This window comes from Saccopteryx bilineata, chromosome 5, assembly GCF_036850765.1.
Source record: "Saccopteryx bilineata isolate mSacBil1 chromosome 5, mSacBil1_pri_phased_curated, whole genome shotgun sequence".
Taxonomy (NCBI): Eukaryota; Metazoa; Chordata; class Mammalia; order Chiroptera; family Emballonuridae; genus Saccopteryx; species Saccopteryx bilineata.
The window spans coordinates 45,835,180-45,854,362 of record NC_089494.1 but is presented as its reverse complement, the minus strand read 5'-3'; the positions used below and the strand labels follow the sequence as shown (position 1 = coordinate 45,854,362).

Below are 19,183 nucleotides of genomic sequence, written 5' to 3'. Positions count from 1 at the left end.
GTTATAATACGAATATGACTTAAAGCACAATACAACCACAATTCTTAGTCTCAAAACACATTTAATAAATGCTGATTACTCATGCTTCATTTGAGTAATTTCAAACTGAGTAAGAAAATTCCTCCACAATGTCAACAGGTTAGAGCCCCTCAAATCATCTTTGGTTGTACTCTACCCTCTCACCTTTTGTGAGGCTATTTTCCCTCTACAAGTATAACCTCTAAGTAGACGGATCAAATCTGCACCTATATCTTTACTGCTCCAGATGCCCAGGCCCTTATTTACAAGTATATGCCTGCTACACAGGATTTTCTTGTCACAGGAGTTAACTACATGGCAACCCAAATTAAACCTGTTAAAAATCAAATTTACCAACAAATCTCTCTCCAACAAATTTGTCGCTCCAGTCCTGTCCACTTCTCATACTACTGTCAGTGGCATATTTCCATCACTCTACTATGAAATAAAAAAAGGTCTTACTTTCATTATTGGCTGTATTAAAAGGATCCCAAAAAACTACTTGGAATACAGCCTCTCTATCTCTGAAATGCACGTAAAAGACACATTGGGACCTATAGCCTTTCAGCCCTCAGGCGCTGATGAGAGTCTAATTTATCTTCCTTTTCTCAATGTGGTTATGGCCCAGGTCGCCATTCCCCCATGAATCCAGATTCTGTCCCATCTTTCTATTTTCTGTATGTATCTGTCTAAATAAGAATCATAGACATTGTTCTGTATCAGCTGACTAAAATAAACAAGGGTAGGAAGGGATAGTCCAGTCTTCACACACCCATCTCCACTGGCCTTCTCTGAGAAACACTCTGCAACAGTCATTCTGCCAGAGGCTGTAGAATGCAGTAGATTAAATTTATAAAGCCAGAGAGCCTGAATTCAAATTTTACCTACTTATTGGCTGTGTGACATTTGAGCATATTCTTTAGCCTCTCTGTCTCTTTTTCTGATCCATTAAATAGGGGGGAAAGCCATAATCCTTTAATCGAAACCCCTTGTTTCCAGATGCGTTTCAGAATTCAGAAAATTTTCTAGATTTTGGAAAGGCAACAAAGTACACATTAGATATTACATAAAGCAGGAGTCTGGGTCAGTACAGTTTTTTTTAATTTATTTTTGTGACAGAAACAGAGAGATAAACACAGAAAGGGACATATAGGGACAGAAAGGAAAGGGGAGAGATGAGAAGCATCAATTCGTCACTGTGGCTCCTTAGTTGTTCATTGATTGCTTTCTCCTATGTGCCTTGACTAGGAGGCTACAGCAGAGTGACCCCTGGCTCAAGCCAGCGACCGTGCGGTTATGTCTATGATCCCACACTCAAGCCAGCAACCCTGCGCTTAAGCCAGATGAGCCTGCACTCAAGCGGTGACCTTGGGGTTTCGAACCTGGGCCCTCTGTGTCCCAGTCCGATACTCTATCCAGTGCGTCAACACCTGGTCAGGTTGGGTCAGTACATTTTAATCAAATAATTTAACACTTCTGCAACAAACCATAAGTATTTGTACTAGTTAGGATAAAAAAAAAAGAGCTTCAAGTACAGTACAGTCAAGTCATATTTTGCCACCAAATGCATTTATCACAAACTTTTGGTTTTTAGGTTTCAGAAGTGCAAATAAAAGATACACAGTATCTACTCCACAGGACATGAGAATCAACTGAGCTACCACATATCAAGTACTTAGAATAGCACCTGACATATAGTAAGTACTATACAGAGTAACTTGTCATTTTTATATGCAAGGTACTTCTCAGGCTGTATAAAGGTGTCTTACTCTGTTCGGGCTGCTATAACAAAAGTACCATGAATTGGTTGGCTTACACAACAAAACATTTATTTCTCACAGTTATAGAAACTGGAAAGTCTAAGGTAAGGCTCCTAAAGATTTAGTATCTGCTGAAGTCTCACTTCTGGTTCACAGATGTCTGTCTTCTCACTGTGTTCTCCTTCACAAGGCAGGAAAGGTGAGGAAGCTCTCAAGAGTCTCTTTTGTAAGGACACTGATACCATTCATGAGAGCTCCACCCTCTTTTCCTAATCACCTCCACTCAAAGGCCCCCACCTCCAGGAATTACCATCACACTGGGGATAGATTTCAACATGAATCTGGGGCAACACAAATATTCAGTCTCTATAAAGAGTGAGATACAAAAATAAAAATTATTTTCCTTGCAATGTGATAAAAACATCTAAGCTCTGGAAAGGAACTATAATAGTAGCTAATGTGTATAAAATTATTATATGCTAAGCACTAGCCTAGAGTTGTTTTTTTATTCTTTTTTTAAATTAATTTTAATGGGGTGACATTATTAAATCAGGGTACATATGTTCAGAGAAAACATCTCCAGGTTATTTTGACATTTAATTATGTAGCATACCCATCACCCAAGTCAAATTGTCTTCCGTCACCTTCCATCTGGTTTTCTTTGTGCCCCTCCCCTCCCCTCACCCCCTCCCTTTCCCTCCCCTAACCACCACACCATGTCTCTTAGTCTCATTTTTATGTCCCACCTATGTATGGAATCATACAGTTCTTAGTTTTTTTCTGATTTACTTATTTCACACTCAGTATAATGTTATCAAGGTCCATCCATGTTGTTGTAAATGATCCGTTGTCATCATTTCTTATGGCTGAGTAGTATTCCATAGTATATATATACCACATCTTCTTTATCCAGTCATCTATTGAAGGGTTTTTTGGTTGGAAACTGGAAAGTCACATGCAAAAGAATGAAAACTGGACTACAGTTTATCCCCTTGTACTAAAATTAATTCAAAATGGATCAAAGACCTAAATATAAGACCTGAAACAATAAAGTACACAGAAAAAAACATAGGTACTAAACTCATGGATCTTGGTTATAAAGAGCACTTTATGAATTTGACTCCAAAGGCAAGGGAAGAGAAGGCAAAGATAAATGAATGGGACCACATCAGACTAAGAAGTTTTTGCTCAGCAAGAGAAACTGACAACAAAACAGACAGCCAACTAAATGGGAAATGATATTTTCAAACAACAGCTCAGATAAGGGCCTAATATTCAAAATATACAAAGAACTCTTAAAACTCAACAAACAAATAATCCAATAAAAAAATGGGAAGAGGACATGAATAGACACTTCTCCCATGAAGAAATACAAATGGCCAACAGATATATGAAAAGATGCTCATCTTCACTAGCTATTACAGAAATGCAAATCAAAACTACAATGAGATAGCACCTCACACCTGTTAGATTAGCTATTATCAACGAGACAGGTAATAGTTGGAGAGGCTGTGGAGAAAAAGAAACCCTCATCCACTGTTGGTGGGAATGTAAAATAGTACAACCATTATGGAATAAAGTATGGTGGTTCCTCAAAAAGCTAAAAATAGAACTACCATATAACCCAGCAATCCCTCTACTGGGCATATACCCTCAAAACTCAAAAACATTGGTATGTAAAGACACATGCAGCCCCATGTTCATTGCAGCATTGTTCACAGTGGCCAAGACATGGAAACAGCCTAGAGTTTTAAATCAAGTATCTTATTTATTACTAATAAGCACTCTAATAGGGATACCATTATCCCTATTTTATACATGTAAAAAAGGAGGCCGAAAGAGACCAAGTAAACTGCCCAAGATTAAGCAGTGGACCCAGTAAACCCAGCTATTTCAACCTGAAGATCTATGCTCTTATCCATAACCTTATGCCACCTCCTACAAGTAATTTTGTCAAGTCTTGACACAATAAAATTGGGATCCATAGTGTACCAAAGTCAACAACACCTGCCAGCCATCTCTCTACTTCCCAATGTCATTTTTAGTTACATATCATAATCTAATATTGCCAGCAAAAAAAGTCCAAACTTACCAAATGTTGCAGTATAGTATTAGTCCTTTTGAATGAATTAAACCTGAAACAAATGTAGAATACAATGAATATGGTAATGTGAGTAGTCACATTTAATGTATAAAGACTATCCTCCCTTTAGCCTCTTCTAAAACATATTAGAACAAAAAGTTTAAAAAATTGTTTAGGTAGAAGTGAAGTTTAGGTATGGGGGTAAATGGTGATGGAAGGAGACCAGACTTGGGGTGGTAAACACACCATACAATAAACAAATGATGTATTACAGTATTATATACCTATAACATATAATTTTATTAACCAATGTTACCCCAATAAATTCATTAAAAAAGTATTCATTGCTGATAGAATCAAATGGTACAGCCACTTGTAAGAAGTTTGGCGGTTTCTTACAAAACTAAACATACTCTACTATATGATCCAGAAATTGCACTCCCTGATATTTATCCAAATGAGTTGAAAACTTATTTCCACAATAAAACCAGAACATGAATGATTATGGTAGTTTCATTTCTAATAGCCAAAACATGCATGTAACCAAGAGGTCCCCTCAACAGACGAAAGGATAAACAAATTGCGGTAATATCTATACAATGGAATATTACTCAGCAATAAAAAGAAATCAGCTATCATTCCACAAAAGACATAAAGGAACCTTAAATTCACACTGCTAAATTAAAGAAGTCATTCTAAAAAGGAAATGTGCTACAGTGTGTCCATAAAGTCATGGTGCACTTTTGACCAGTCACAGGAAAGCAACAAAAGACGATAGAAATGTGAAATCTGCACCAAATAAAAGGAAAACCCTCCCAGTTTCTGTAGGATGATGTGGCAGCATGTGCGCATGCGCAGATGATGACATAACACCGTGTATACAGCAGAGCAGCCCATGGCCATGCCAGTCGAGATGTGGACGGTACAGAGGCAAGTTCAGTGTGTTCTGAGGCTCGCTAAATTCGAATCCGTGACCAAAGTGCAACGTGAATATCCCTGACCAAAGTGCAACGTGAATATCGGCGCGTTTATAACGAGTGCCACACATAGGAGTAACTTTACTCAGTGGGATAAGCAGTTAAAGGAAACCAGCAGTCTGGTGGAGAAACCCCGTTCTGATAGGCCATCAGTCAGTGATGAGTCTGTAGAGGCTATACGGGATAGCTACCTAAGGAGTTCTAAAAAATCTGTGTGTGAGCCCACATCAAACTACACTGAATAGGTATGAAACTGGGAGGGTTTTCCTTTTATTTGGTGCAGATCTCAGATTTCTATCGTCTTTTGTTGCTTTCCTCTGACCGGTCAAAAGTGCACCATGACTTTACAGACACACTGTATATGAGTTCACTATAGGACATTCTAAAAAAAGGTAAAACTATGGAGACAGTAAAAAGATCAGTGGTTGTCAGAAAGAGGAAACATAGGTGGAATACATGGATTTTTAGGGCAGTGAAACTAGTCTGTATAATTGCAATGGTAGAGAAAGTAGCCTACTAACTCATCCACTAGAATCCCCAGTTAAATTGATTCAGAAAAATGTTCCTCTGTATCCAGATACATCCAGATATCCAGCAACAAACATTTCATAACCACTAAAATAGTGACTCATTCATCAGAAAGAATTCAGTGAAGAATCTGAGAGGGAAGTTTAAAGAGTTAGTCTTAGCTTCTTGACATTTAAGAACATACTGTCAAGTCTTTGATCAAAAATTACTTTTCTAATCTATGTCATATATAATTTTCAAATACACACCAAACAAAGAACAAACAACAGGCATCCCAGAAGGAACTCCTGACTTGTAATTCAGTTTTGTTTGCTTTTTGTAACTTATGCTAGAAACTGTGAGGGACTAGAAATATCAGAAGGAACAAAAAGTAACCTCGCCTTTTTGAACTTTGCTAAAGCCACAAGGCAAGATCCTAACCTACAACTATCTCACTGGTCCCTACCTTAAGGCTGTGAGTGTGCTGACTGCAGGGCACACAGGATGAATGGAGAGTACACTACCTGCAGCGAGTCCCAGGTAGCTTCCCAAACCAAAAAAACTGGGTCATACAACTGAAGTCCAAGAAGTAAGGAATCACTATTATTAACAAGAAGTGTGGAAAACAGACTTTGTTTCAGTGACTCTAGAGCAGTGGTCCCCAACCATTTTTGGGCCACGAACCAGTTTAATGTTAGAAAATATTTTCACTGACGGCCTTTAGGGTGGGACAGATAAATGTATCACATGACCTAGACAAGCGTCAAGAGTGAGTCTTAGATGAATGTAACAAAGGGAATCTGGTCATTTTTTAAAAATAAAACATCGTTCAGACTTAAATATAAATAAAACGGAAATAATGTAAGTTATTTATTCTTTCTCTACAGACCGGTACCAAATGACCCACGGACTGGTACCGGTTCGCTGCCTGGGGGTTGGGGACCACTGCTCTAGAGGACAATGTCGATCTCAACTTAGAGATTCCAAAAGTACATCAATACCCTCCCCTACATAAAACAAGGTGTGGGGGGGGGGGGGATACTGTGGGGCCTATGACCCAGCAGCACCTTTCTTAAGGCATTTACCATTTTCTCCTTTGTACTACAGACATGGACTCCAGGGTTTAGGAGATGCCCAAGGCTGACAGATGAAATCTGAGACGTGTACGTCCTCTTCCCCTCCACCAGATGGCACTTTTGGAGTCAACAGAAAGGAAAAAAGACCATAAATTTAGAATTACTTGGGGGCTCTGAATGCTTGAATATGAGTATGAATCAGAACAAATAGAAGCAATAGGATTGTATAAAATCTGGCAAGGAACTTAGTTGTCCTTTAATTTGCTTGTTTTCTGTTTTGGTCCAGAGACTTTCAAGACCGACGAATCCCATACTCATGCTTTGCACTTGCATTTGGTAGGTTTTTATTAACTGTCTTGGAGTAAAATAAAATTGTCTTATAAATAAAACTGAGACTTAAAGCTAGATCTGTGTTTCTCACTATTATGTTGCAGATAGTACTTAAACTGTTACAGAAAACGTGCCAATCTGGCAGCAAGGTCTTAAACCTTGAACTAGCATTTGGGTAATGACCTCCTTAAGGAATTCAAAGTTATTCTAATTTAAAGAAATTAGCACTTACATTTTTTGATACTTCAAACATACAAAAAGATAAAATTAAGTTGAAAAACCTTTAGAAATGGTGCTATACAGTAAGTATAGTTCAGATTTTAAAAGTCTAGAGGAAAACCCTATTTAGAAAACAGCCCTAAAAAGCTAGGTTCTGTCGCTTTAATTTAATGTTTGTAAAGTACTGATTTTAATGACTTGTTTGTGTTTTGGAATAGTTCAAGGCAGCTTCAAACAAAATACCTGTGCCTGTGTCCCACCTCCAGAGTTTATGATTTAATTTAATTGGTCTTGGATGTGACACAGGCTTTAGAATGTGTGCATGGTCTCCAGGTAATTCTAATGTGCATACAAATTATGGAATCACTGGACTAGAATATTTTACTTGTGTCAAGGCATGTTCAAAATATGCTAATTCAGGAATGTGAAGTGTGACCAACTTAAAAAATAGTGATTCCCTGCCCATTTTTTGTTGTATTAATTTAAATGTAATGTAAAAAGAAAATCATATAAGTTCTGTAAAGTAAGATGGATTAACAAATATTTTTATAAATCCAGTCATCTAAGATATACTAACATTGGTCACATTGCCCTTATTTAAAAAAAAAAAACATTTTAAATTTTTTTTTTTCTATTTACAGAGAGTCAGAGAGAGGGATAGATAGGGACAGACAGACAGGAACGGAGAGAGATGAGAAGCATCAATCATTAGTTTTTCATTGCGACACCTTAGTTGTTCATTGATTGCCTTCTCATATGTGCCTTGACCGTGGGCCTTCAGCAGACCGAGTAACCCCTTGCTCAAGCCAGCGACCTTGGGTCCAAGCTGGTGAGCTTTTGCTCAAACCAGATGAGCCCGCGCTCAAGCTGGTGACTTCGGGGTCTCAAACCTGGATCCTCCACATCCCAGTCCCACGCTCGCTCTATCCACTGTACCACCACCTGGTCAGGCTGCCCTTTTTCTTTAATGCCTCACCTAAACTACTGCCCCTCAAATAATCTCATGGTATCCATGAATAATTAATACATTCGCATGTTTTCAGATCCATCAACTAGTATATGTATCTGCAGAAGTGCACAATCCTCACCAATTCCGGCTCGGACACTCTCCATACATGTCAAACTTCACTTGTTTGCAGGCATCCCAGTATATTCTAACTACAGTATTTTTATATGCATCTCTTCCACTGGACTCTGAGTTTCTCAATAGCAAGAATGATGTACTTTGGGTAACTTTTTTAAAATGCCCAACGCATAAAGATACAATTCGACGAGTTTTACAAACAGAACATACTCATTTCACTGGCACCTGGATCAAAAACCAAGAGAGTACCAACATCCCAGAAGCCCTTCTCCTGCCTTTTCCAGTCACTACCCTCTCCCGTGTTGCTTTTACTTTCTTGCTTAATGATGAAGTTCTTAAATTTCTTAATGGGCTATTCTGAAGCCTGTAGCTCAGTGAACTCTTACATATGTACACAATCCTGTAACCAGAGACAAGTCCCAGCACTCAGTATTTCCTCAAGGATTCCCCTTCCCAGCTTCCCCACCCTCCCATATTCTAACTTCTGTTATGACTGACCATTCTTGCAAGCTGTGTCTATATTATTAGCCTAACAAACACTCTTAGAACAAATTTAGAAGTGTATTGTACTTATTGTTTTGTAGTCTGCTTTCTTTTTATAACTTTTGTCATGACTATGTTTTCACATTGTACTTTTTTTTTTTCTTAAGTGAGAAGCAGGGAGGTAGAGACACAGACTCCCACATGCACCTGACCCAAAGCCACCCAGCAAGCCCACTAGAAGAAGATGCCTTGCCCCTCTGGGGACATTGCTCTGTTGCAATTGGAGCCATTTTAGCACCTGAGGCAAGGTCATGGTGCCATCCTCGGCACCCGGGCCAACTTGTCCAGTGGAGCCTTGCTGTGGGAGGGGAAGAGAGAGATGGGAAGAAGGGGGAAGGGGAAGAGTGGAGAAGCAGATGATCACTTCTCCTGTGTGCTCTGACCAATAATCAAACCTGGGACATCCACACACAGGGCCAACACTCTACCACTAAGCAAACCAGCCAGGGCCATATTTAAATATTTTTAAATAAATTATTTTTATTGGCTGTGTGCTTTTGTATTGTAACAGTTTTTAAAATACTACTATTTGTTAGATTTTTACTGCTAGTTTACTAATTCACTTGATCATGTTCCTTTCTTTCAGGTAATGGTCAAATTGGCTGCTCGGGGCAGTAGTTCTCAAAGTGTGGTTTATTGATCAGCACCACCAGCATCCCCTGTAAACCTGTGAGAAATGCAAATTCCTGGCCCCACCCAACCCTACTGAATCAGAAAGTGTGGGGTGAGGCCCAGAAATCTGTATTAAATAAACCTTTCAGGTAACTCTGATACATGCTAAAATTAAAAACAACTGTTTTGGCAGGATGAGAATCTTATCATAGGAGATTTTTAGTTATCCAATAAAACACATGAGTTCACAAAATTAAACAACTTTGCATGAAAACTGTTTAAGAAGATTACATAATGAAAATAGTGCTTAATGGAGCTTATTGCAGCAGAAGTAGGCAAGGTAGAATGTGAGATGTGAATAGAACAGAAAATCAATTACAAGGCAAAGCAATTCAAGCATGAACTGATGGTGAATAATGGCTGTGGAAACAGGAATTTTATTAAGCATTATTACAAAGTAAAAACTCAATAAAAAAAATTATGCCAAAAGCAACTCCCAGACTTCAAGTCAGGAAAATACAGGCACTGAAAAGGTTGGAAAGGAAACCAGCTAGCTCAGTGGTCAGCAAACTCATCAACAAAGCCAAATATCAACAGTACAACGATTGAAATTTCTTTTGAGAGCCAAATTTTTTAAACTTAAACTACATAGGTAGGTACATTGTTGTTAATTTAATTAGGGTACTCCTACGCTGGCCTTTGCGCCCTCACTCAAGGGGCCAAAGAGCCGCATGTGGCTTGCGAGCTGCGGTTTGCCGATCACTGAGCTAGTGGGTTTATAGGATGAAATATGAATTGCATTTTGAATTTCTTGAGAATGTACTGACATAAATAAAAATATTCAACATCAAGTAAGTAAAGAGACTGGAGCTTGAAAGAATAGTTAGAAGAAAGGTTAGGAAGGCTCATGCGCAATCACTGAGGCAGCTCTCAATGAGGAACAACTGAGAAATAAGCTGCAATCCAAAACTAGTCACCTGCAGTCGGCCATGGTCTACAGATGTGTTTTGTTTGTCAGCAGTGTTTTAAAACTATAAACATTAAAAAAATAGGTAGTTGGGAAATCCAGGTTCTACATCTTACAGTGGCAATAATGCCTGGAATTGAGAAGCTGTTCCTTTAGATGGAGTGTTGCTGCCACCAGCCAGCATCACTCAATGCTTCCTTCTTAGCCTCTGCATTTGGGTGACTCCTAGCAGAGAAAAAACATGACAGAGTCAAATGTCGTGTCTTCAGACACAACTACACAGAAGGAAGGAGGAAGCCCAAGAAGCAAGAACCAATATAGTTCAGCAGAACGGAAGACAGAGAAGGGAATGAGTATTAGTATTCCTTTTTAATTTTAATCTTTTTTTTTTTTAGCAAGAGTGACATTGAGAGACAAGAGACAGGGAGAGTGATGAAGAGTATCAACTTGTAGTTGTGGCGCTTTTACTTGTTCAGTGATTACTTCTCATACATACCTTGACTGGGGGACTCCAGCAGAGCCAGTGACTTTTTGCTCAAGCCAGCAACGCTATCTATGATCAAGATGTTCAGCCAGCACTCAAGCCAGATGAGTCTGCACTCAAGCCAGCGACCTCTGGGTTTCAAACCTGGGACTTCAGTATCCCAGGTCAATGCTCTATCCACTGCGCCACCATCAGTCAGGTGGGAATGAGTATAACTTAAAAATCAACCTTGTAACGCCAGTGGTCAAGGCCAGGCAGGTTCATGGTGGATTCAGGCAGACAGCAGAGGAACTGCAGAGCTGGGAAGCATAGGGCTATTACCCGTTTACTGGACTCGTATCAACATGTGAGCAAATAAACAAAGGAAAACAACTCTCATTCTTCACATTAGAGTGTAAGGGATCAGGAAATCTGCCCCTCACGATGGCAGCTGAGAGAATCAGGGAACTAAATCTCACAGTGGCAGGAAAACAATTTTGAAGAATTGTCACCAAGACAAAACACCCATAGCTTTCCACATACACATATGTGTGACTTTCTGCCACATGCTTGCAGCCAGGAAACCAGCAAGCAAGCCTAACATAGCTGTTTCCCCCACAAACCTTTCTGAAGCTCCCTAAACCTAAGTCTTCCTTTCTAACCCTGGCTCTCTCATAATTGTACTTTTCCTTTAAGACTCTTATCAGAGTTGGTAACTAGGTATTGTTTGTTTCAATATTTGTTTCATTATCTGCTCTCCTTTCAGACTTCAAGGGCCTCCTAAAAGAAACAATGCCTAACCAGAGGGTTGCTCAGTGGTTAATGTCAGCCCACTGGATAGAGTGTCAGACTGAAATGCAGAGGACCCAGGTTCAAAACCCCGAGGTCACGGGCTTGAGAGCAGGCTCATCAGCTTGAGTGTGGGATCATAGACATGACCCCATGGTCACTGGATTGAGCCCAAAGGTCACTGACTTAAAGCCCAGGTCGCTGGCTTGAGCAAGGGGTCACTTGCTCTGCTGTAGCCTCCACCACCCACTTAAGGCACATATGAAAAAGCAATCAATGAACAAATAAGGTGCCGCAACCAAGAATTAATGCTTCTCATCTCTCTCCCTTCCTGTCTGACTGTCCCAGCTGTCCTTCTGACTCTCTATGTAAAAAGAAACTAACAAAAAACATTAAGTACTCCAGGTTAGCTATAGGATTAACAACAGTACCTAGAACAGTGCCTCCCAGAAGCAAGAATAAATATTGTTGAATTCATAAAGTAAACTGGGGCCAAATCTTGAAACCCAGGCTGGGACTGTTTTAGTTTATTCCAAAGGTAGGAGTGCACATACCTCTAAGAGCTGCTCAGCAGAGGAATAACAGGCACCAAAGAATCTTTAGCAAGATTAATAAGGCAGTCATATGCAGATTCAAAATGGGAAGAGGTAAGCATACCTATCAAGTTTCTTAAAAAAATGAACTAGTGATAAACTTGAAAGGATAGCTCAAATTCTAATCAGCAGGAAGAGGTAAGGATTGCTTGGGAACATGGGAGAACTTTATAACTTTAGGAATCTGGGAGAATGATAGTGCCAACAAGTTGAAATTGCAGAGGTTGAATAAAGGTTGCACTTTTGTGCATATTTACATTTGAAATGTAAAATGAGACATGTAGGTGGTTCTGACTACCACTAGATCTCAGGGTAAATCAAGGTTAGAAACACAAATATGAGCAAATCCTCAAAGAGATACTCATATATCTCTTTTATATACTCATATAAAGAGAGATACTTTATTTGGGATTAAGAACATCAACAAAAAACGCTTAAGGGCTGTGATGGCACTAAGGCTAGATAAGCAGCGGAGAGTGCCAGTAGGAAACCAAGACCGTGCCAGGGGATCCAAGAAGGCTGGAGTTCAAGGGGGGTGACCTAACATCGTCAGCCACAGCACAGAGACCTTATTTCCCCACACAACATTCTCTGTGCCACCCTACTTCTTAACATACTTGTAGATTAGACTGTTGCTGACTGAATGACCTTGGGCTCTGGTCTCTGCTTTTTATTCACTCCAGGGCCCGCCCTGGAAAAGGCATCTCTAATCAAATCCCCCAAACTACTCCAGGACTCACTTAATCAGCCTGCACCTTGAAATGTGGGGTGGAATGAAGCCAACCTGAACTGTGGGAATAACAAAGTTCTTTTCCTAAGTCAGTTAACTTTGTTAATAAACGTGACTTCCAGCTTTGTTTCTCAGATAATTTGGATTTTGTCCAGAAATTTAAAAAATCAGCAGCAATGATTGACATGCACTGATTTTCTTAGTATCCACCAAGTCTCTCTGTGAGCTGCTTGGGCGCACAGGAACAATTAATTTCAGGTATTAAAAAAAAGAAAGAAAGCAATTTTATATTTACTCGGAAACAGGATTCAACGTTATAAAGCAATCACTACTCGTCCTAAATAAAAAGACACTACCAGCCTCCACTCCTCCACCCTCACCAAACTCAAAGGCTGAAGAACCCAGGAATTTCAGTTATTGAGGAAACAAGGTGATTCTCCCTTAAAGTGGTCTCAGCTGCCACCGGTAATGCATGGGGCCAGGCAGTAGTCTTCAAGACTGATGATGCAGCCTGACCAGGCGGTGGCGCAGTGGATAGAGCGTAGGACTGGGACGCAGAGGACCCTGGCTCGAGACCCCGAGCTCGCCAGCTTGAGTGCAGGCTCATCCAGTTTGAGCAAAAGCTCACCAGCTTGGACCCAAGATCACTGGCTCGAGCAAGGGGTCACTGGGTATGCTGGAGCCCCCCAGTCAAGGCACATATGAGAAGCCAATCAATGGACAACTAAGGAACCGCAACGAAGAATCGATGTTTCTCATCTCTCGCCCTTTCTGTCTGTCCCTCTCTCTGACTCTGTCTCTGCCACAAAAAAAAAAAAAAAAAAAGACTGATGATATGCAGCCTCGCTTCCTACAATGCCTGCTCCCAGGTTCCCCCAGCTCGCTCCGCTGCACAGAGCAGCACCCTCAGAACCTCAGAAGTGAATCACGGTGTCTGCACGCACACTCCACCAACCCACATTACGTGTCCATAACACTAGCTAGTCTTTCCAGACACTTGTTTTAACGCTCGGAACCGTCCCAGAGTTAAACAATCAAGTCACGCCACGAGCACAGGTGCAAACCACTAGTGAAGCACGAGTTTGAGCTGCACAAAATTCTTCCAGGTGGAAACCCTGACTGTCCCACACATCACACTCAACTGTTAAGGAAAAAAAATAACTGGGGTCCAAAGGAAAGAAAACTCCTGCGGGGTCAGAACCAGAGCGGCGGAAATCAAACGTGTTGCTTCAAAGAAGATGTTAGAAGTGAGGGCCAAACACGAAGGCGGGCCGGGGACGCTGCGGCCGGGACAGAACTCGGGTGTGAATGTCGCGTCCCCAAGGACGACGCGAAACTTCGAGGCCAGGCAGTCAGTCCCCAGCCCGACACTTGTGCATCCCGGCGAGCAGCTGACGAGTCTGTTCTAGGCCTCCCGCTCGTTCCCTCACTCACCTCCACAGGAAGCCCAACATCTCCGGCAGCTTAATCGCCAAAACACTGGCTAACCAATACAGCAGAGGCGGCGTGCCCAAACAGCTCTTCAAGTCTCTCCCCAGACCCGCCCACTGCCGCCAAGCGCCGCCGGAAACCGGACCAGAGCTGCTCACCGCGGGATTTTACGCTTCGCGGCACTGAGGGGCGGGGCGCGAAAAACTGCGAGAGAGGCAGCGTTGAAGCCAGGGGAACGGGGGTGGGGCGGGGCGGGGCCTGGGGTGGGGAGGGGCCTGGGCCGGGGCGGGGCCTGGGCCGGGGCGAGGCCTGGGCCGGGGCGAGGCCTGGGAGGGGGAGGAGCCTGGGACGGGGAGGGGCGGGCCTGGGATGGGGAGGGGCCTGGGCGGGGCGGGCCCTGGGGCGGGGTGGGGCCTGGGACGGGGCGAGGCCTGGGACGGGGAGGGGCCTGGGAAGGGGAGGGGCCTGGGAAGGGGAGGGGCCTGGGACGGGGAAGGGCCTGGGACGGGGCGGGGAGGGGCCTGGGACGGGGAGGGGCCTGGGACGGGGAGGGGCCTGGGACGGGGAGGGGCCTGGGACGGGGCGGGGCGGGGCCTGCGTTGGGGAGGGAGCGTTGTCTGGGTATCGGGTGTAGGTAGAAAGCTGGGGAGGGCAGGACTAAAGCAGCCAGCAGAGAGCAGACGCGGGCTGATTGGACGGAAAGAGAGTCTCTTTCAGAAGTTCGGTCGGGAAAAACCCAAGTGGTGTTGGCTTCGCTTGTTTAATTTGACTGTCAGAAACTGACATGAAAAACTCTTCTGGAAATTTAACCTTTTTAAATTCCAAATGTAAATTTAATATTATTTTCTTTGAAGACTCAAAACAGATGAACTGCACTTGGTAACAGGATATCAATGTAGTTTACTCCTAATCAATGTAGCAGAACTTTCACATTAGGTTTGGGATATTTCCAGTCTAGGAGAAAAGTTATATAGATTCCCTCACTTTCCCTCAATTACAGACAAGAATTGCCTCATTAAAAGTGATAAAGTACCGAATATGTCTTCACCAACTAAGCTAAATAATTACACTTTTACTGTTATCAGTGAAAGTGTAATAATTCAGAAAGTAGTTTACTTTTAAATGAAACCAAGCTATAACTCCTCCACTAGGATCCACTGTTAAATTGATTCAGAAAAACGTTCCTCTGCATTCAAATACACCCATATGTCCAGGAGCAAACATTTCATAACCACTAAAATACTGACTTATTCATCAGAAGGAAAGAATTCAGTGAAAAAAAACTGAGAAGGAAATTCAAGGAGTTCATCTTAGCTCCTAGCTCCTTGACATTTGAGAAGATACTGTCAAGTTTTTGATGAAAAATTACTTGTCTAACTTAGGTCAAATATAATTCTTAAAAACACTCTGAATAGAGGACAAACAACAGACATCACAGAAGGAACTCCTGATTGCAATTCAGTTTTGTTTGCTTTTTGTAACTGTGCTAGGAACTGTGAGGAGCTAGAGATACCAAAAGAACAAAAAGTAAATGACCTTGCCTTTTTGAACTTTATATTCCACAATAAGATATCATCTTTATCTCTATCTGATATTGAAAAGGGATAGAATGGCAAATGACTGGAAAAGTCCTTCTGGGACAGATATAGGAGTGATAACCTGAATAAAGTGAATAGGATGATTGAGACAGTCCTACCCTGTGGTCTGGTGGGGAAAAAAACCTCTTGCATAATGATGTTATTTTTCTCTGGGATAATTACTGTAACTGTTAAATTTAAGGTTTCCACTGAGGTGTCAACGTATGATAAATATCAGCTATCAAATGAGTTGAGAGATAGACCACAATGCAATTTTCTAGGAAAACATATATTAACAAGTTTGATAAATCCTTACACCTCTGACTCATTTCAAAGGTGGGAAAATTTTTAAATGTTATGAAGATGATTTCAGGAAGAAGAATTTCATTGAATAATGTGGAGATTCTATCTAAGAACTTGGGAGAAAGTATTTACTACTTGGCCTTTAAAGGACAAGTAGTTGTTTTTTTGTTTGTTTGTTTGTTTGTTTAAATTTTTATTTTATTTATTCATTTTAGAGAGGAGAGAGAAAGGGAGAGAGAGACAGAGACAGGGGGGAGGAGCTGGAAGCATCAACTCCCGTATGTGCCTTGACCAGGCAAGCCCAGGGTTTCAAACCGGCGACCTCAGCATTTCTAGGTCGACGCTTTATCCACTGCGCCACCACAGGTCAGGCACAAGTAGTTGTTTTTATTTGCAATTCAATTTTTAAATGGTTATAGGACATCACTATTTGATATCACCACCTGACATTGCCAGCATGTCTCATTTATTGCGCCCAATAAGTGAAGTAGTCATCCAATCTAGCATGTTTTACTGAAAAAAGCTTGGTCCAAGATGCAAATCTTCCCTGTACTCCTAACTTGGGTGTGTGCAACCTGTGTCACACAAGGTCTCATGCTTATTTCAGTGACCCTGGGCAAATAATGTAACCCAAGACCTTTTTCAAAAGTATTTCTATCGCTTTGAACTAAGATTTTTAGCTGCAGATAACCCACAGAATGGAAAATATTTTTGCATATGATATATTGGATAAGAAGCTTGTATCTAAAATATGTAAAGAGTTATTACAACTCAACAATAAAACAAATTACCCAATTAAAAAAAAAAAACAATGAGGTCAGTGAGACAGTGGTGGTGGCTTGGCACGTGGGTTGCTAGAGAACAGCCACATCATTGAAGAAACATGTTCAAGTTCAAGAACATAGCCCCCGGAAACAAACCAGAAGCTGTATTAATACAAATGGCAGATGTTTGATAGGGTCCTGTATAATATTTCAAATCCAAAGACAGACAAAACAAAAGTGATGATCAGGAACTTCAGGTAAATGGTGCTGATGAGTTATTAAAGAGAGTGTGTAAGAGTTTCTTGGTAAATCAAGAATTAGAATACAATGTCTCAGCACCTTGAAAATCTGCCTGCATCCAAGGATCGCATTGTGCATCAGGCTGGCATAAGAAATACTTCCAGTTCTAAGAGGAGCGCAAACAAGGAGAGAACAGGGCAGTTATCCATTATAGGGATAATAAGACCATGTATGTGGAATCTATAGTAAAAAGGAAAGTCACAGCAGTCTTCAACATGGTGTTTAAAAAATGATGATGATGTGGTCATTGGAAAGGTGTTCATGAAGGAGTTCAAAGAAGAACCCAGAGCCAGCAACATAGTCCCACAGATCTGTAGCCACAAGAACCTGCTCTGGAGCTGAAAGACAACAGTGCTGCTGTGGGTGACTACATTGGCTGCTATGGGTGACAACCTTTGTGCTGTTCCCTCACCACACCAACACCAGTGCTTGAGAAATCACCATCAACCTGATCCACACGTTCTGGGATGACCTGCACTACCACATCCAGTGGGCTAAGGCCTATATACAAACATGTCTGTGGGTAAAAACATCTGACCTCCTTAAGGTGCTGAACTGTGCCGGCCCAGATGCTGAGAGGATAGAAATGGAAATCGTCCCGTCCCGCTAACTCTTGGGAACAGGAAGAAGAAGTGGCTGGCGACCGAAGGCTAGAACACTTGCTTCTGGATAATCGTAGCTTTTAATGTTTTATCTTCCCAGATTCTGAAGATATTTTCCATTTTGGTTCCATTTTTTTTATGTTTGGAAAATAATCTGCAGAAATGAGCTGTGCTTACAAGGACTTAGTAGTTCCCAAGAATGTAAAAAAAATAAATGGACAACAGTCTGAACAGACTGTTCTCCAGAGAAGATATACAAATGTTTAATAACCATATGAAAAGATGCTCAACATGTTTAGCCATCAGGGAAATGCAAATCAAAACCATAATGCATTATAAGTCACACCCAATAGGACAGATATAATAAAAAAGGCAGATAATAAGTGTTGGTGAACATGTGGAGAAATTGGATACAATGCTGGTTAGAGTATAAAATGGTACAGCCAGTTCAGAAAAAAGTCTGGCAGTCCATCAAATGGTTAAACATAAAGTACCATAAGACTTAGCATTTCAACTCCTGGATATATACCCAGGAGGAAAGGAAAACATAATCCACACAAATGTTTATAACATATTCATAATAGCCTAAAAGTAAAAATAACCTAAATGTCTAACAAATGATGAAATTTAAGTGATATTTCATACAATGAAATATTATTTGGCAATAAAAAGAAATGAGATACTGATTCATGCTAGAAATAGATGAGCTTTGAAAATACTACGCTATGTGAAAGAAACCAGTCACAAAGACCACATATTGTATTACTCCATGAATATGAGTGTCTAGAATAAGTAAATGTCTAAAGACAGTGAGTGACCTAGTGTTTGGGAGGCGTGCTGGGATAATTGTAGGACAACAGCTAAAAGATATGGGGCTTTCTTTTTTAGAGTAATAAATATAAGGTCTACCGGAAAGTTCTGTTCGTTTCTATCACAACAAGTTTTGACACATAAGCACATGTTTATTTGGCACATGTGTGCCTCTCTATTTTTATCACTTAATGTATACATACTGACGTAGCAAATTAACTAAAACAAAGTTGATTCACGTTAGTCTATTGTGTGAAGCCATAGTGTACCCATGGCTACTGATAAAGTTCACTTACGCCACTGTAATTTTTACGAATTTCAACAAGGAAGAAATGCTACAGAAGCATGTCTGTCGCATCCACCATATTCCCCGGACTTATCACCCTCTGACTATCACTTGTTTTTGTCCTTACAAAATTTTTTGAAGGGCAAAAAATTCAAAAATGAAGACGATATCAAACAAGCACTGGTTCAATTTTTCGCATCAAAAAATAAAACATTTTTCAAAAATGGGATATACAAATTGCCCTCACACTGGCAAGAAATCATTAATAATAATGGCAATTCTATTATTTAATAAAGTTTATTGACAGTAAGAAAAATTTGTATTTTGTTTTATTCCAAAAATGGACAGAACTTTCTGGT

The 19,183-nt window shown here is 40.8% G+C and overlaps 1 protein-coding gene and 1 pseudogene across 2 annotated transcripts in view; one reads left to right on the top strand and one right to left on the bottom strand.

Moving 5' to 3' along the window:
- Window positions 1-14,361, bottom strand: part of HIBCH (3-hydroxyisobutyryl-CoA hydrolase) — an 86,038-nt gene extending 71,677 nt beyond the window's left edge. The window contains exons 1-3 of one of the 2 annotated variants that reach the window (XM_066233147.1): window positions 14,186-14,361; window positions 6,431-6,538; window positions 3,871-3,913 (exon numbers count right to left, since the gene is read on the bottom strand). In XM_066233147.1, coding sequence (XP_066089244.1) covers window positions 3,871-3,913; window positions 6,431-6,456 — 69 coding nt within the window. In that variant the 5' untranslated portion in view covers window positions 6,457-6,538; window positions 14,186-14,361. The remainder of the gene's footprint in view (window positions 1-3,870; window positions 3,914-6,430; window positions 6,539-14,185) is intronic. The other variant, XM_066233150.1, reaches the window with a different exon arrangement.
- Window positions 14,362-15,913: 1,552 nt separating this feature from the next.
- On the top strand, window positions 15,914-17,736 carry LOC136306465 (actin-related protein 2/3 complex subunit 2 pseudogene; annotated as a pseudogene).
- Window positions 17,737-19,183: the final 1,447 nt, after the last annotated feature.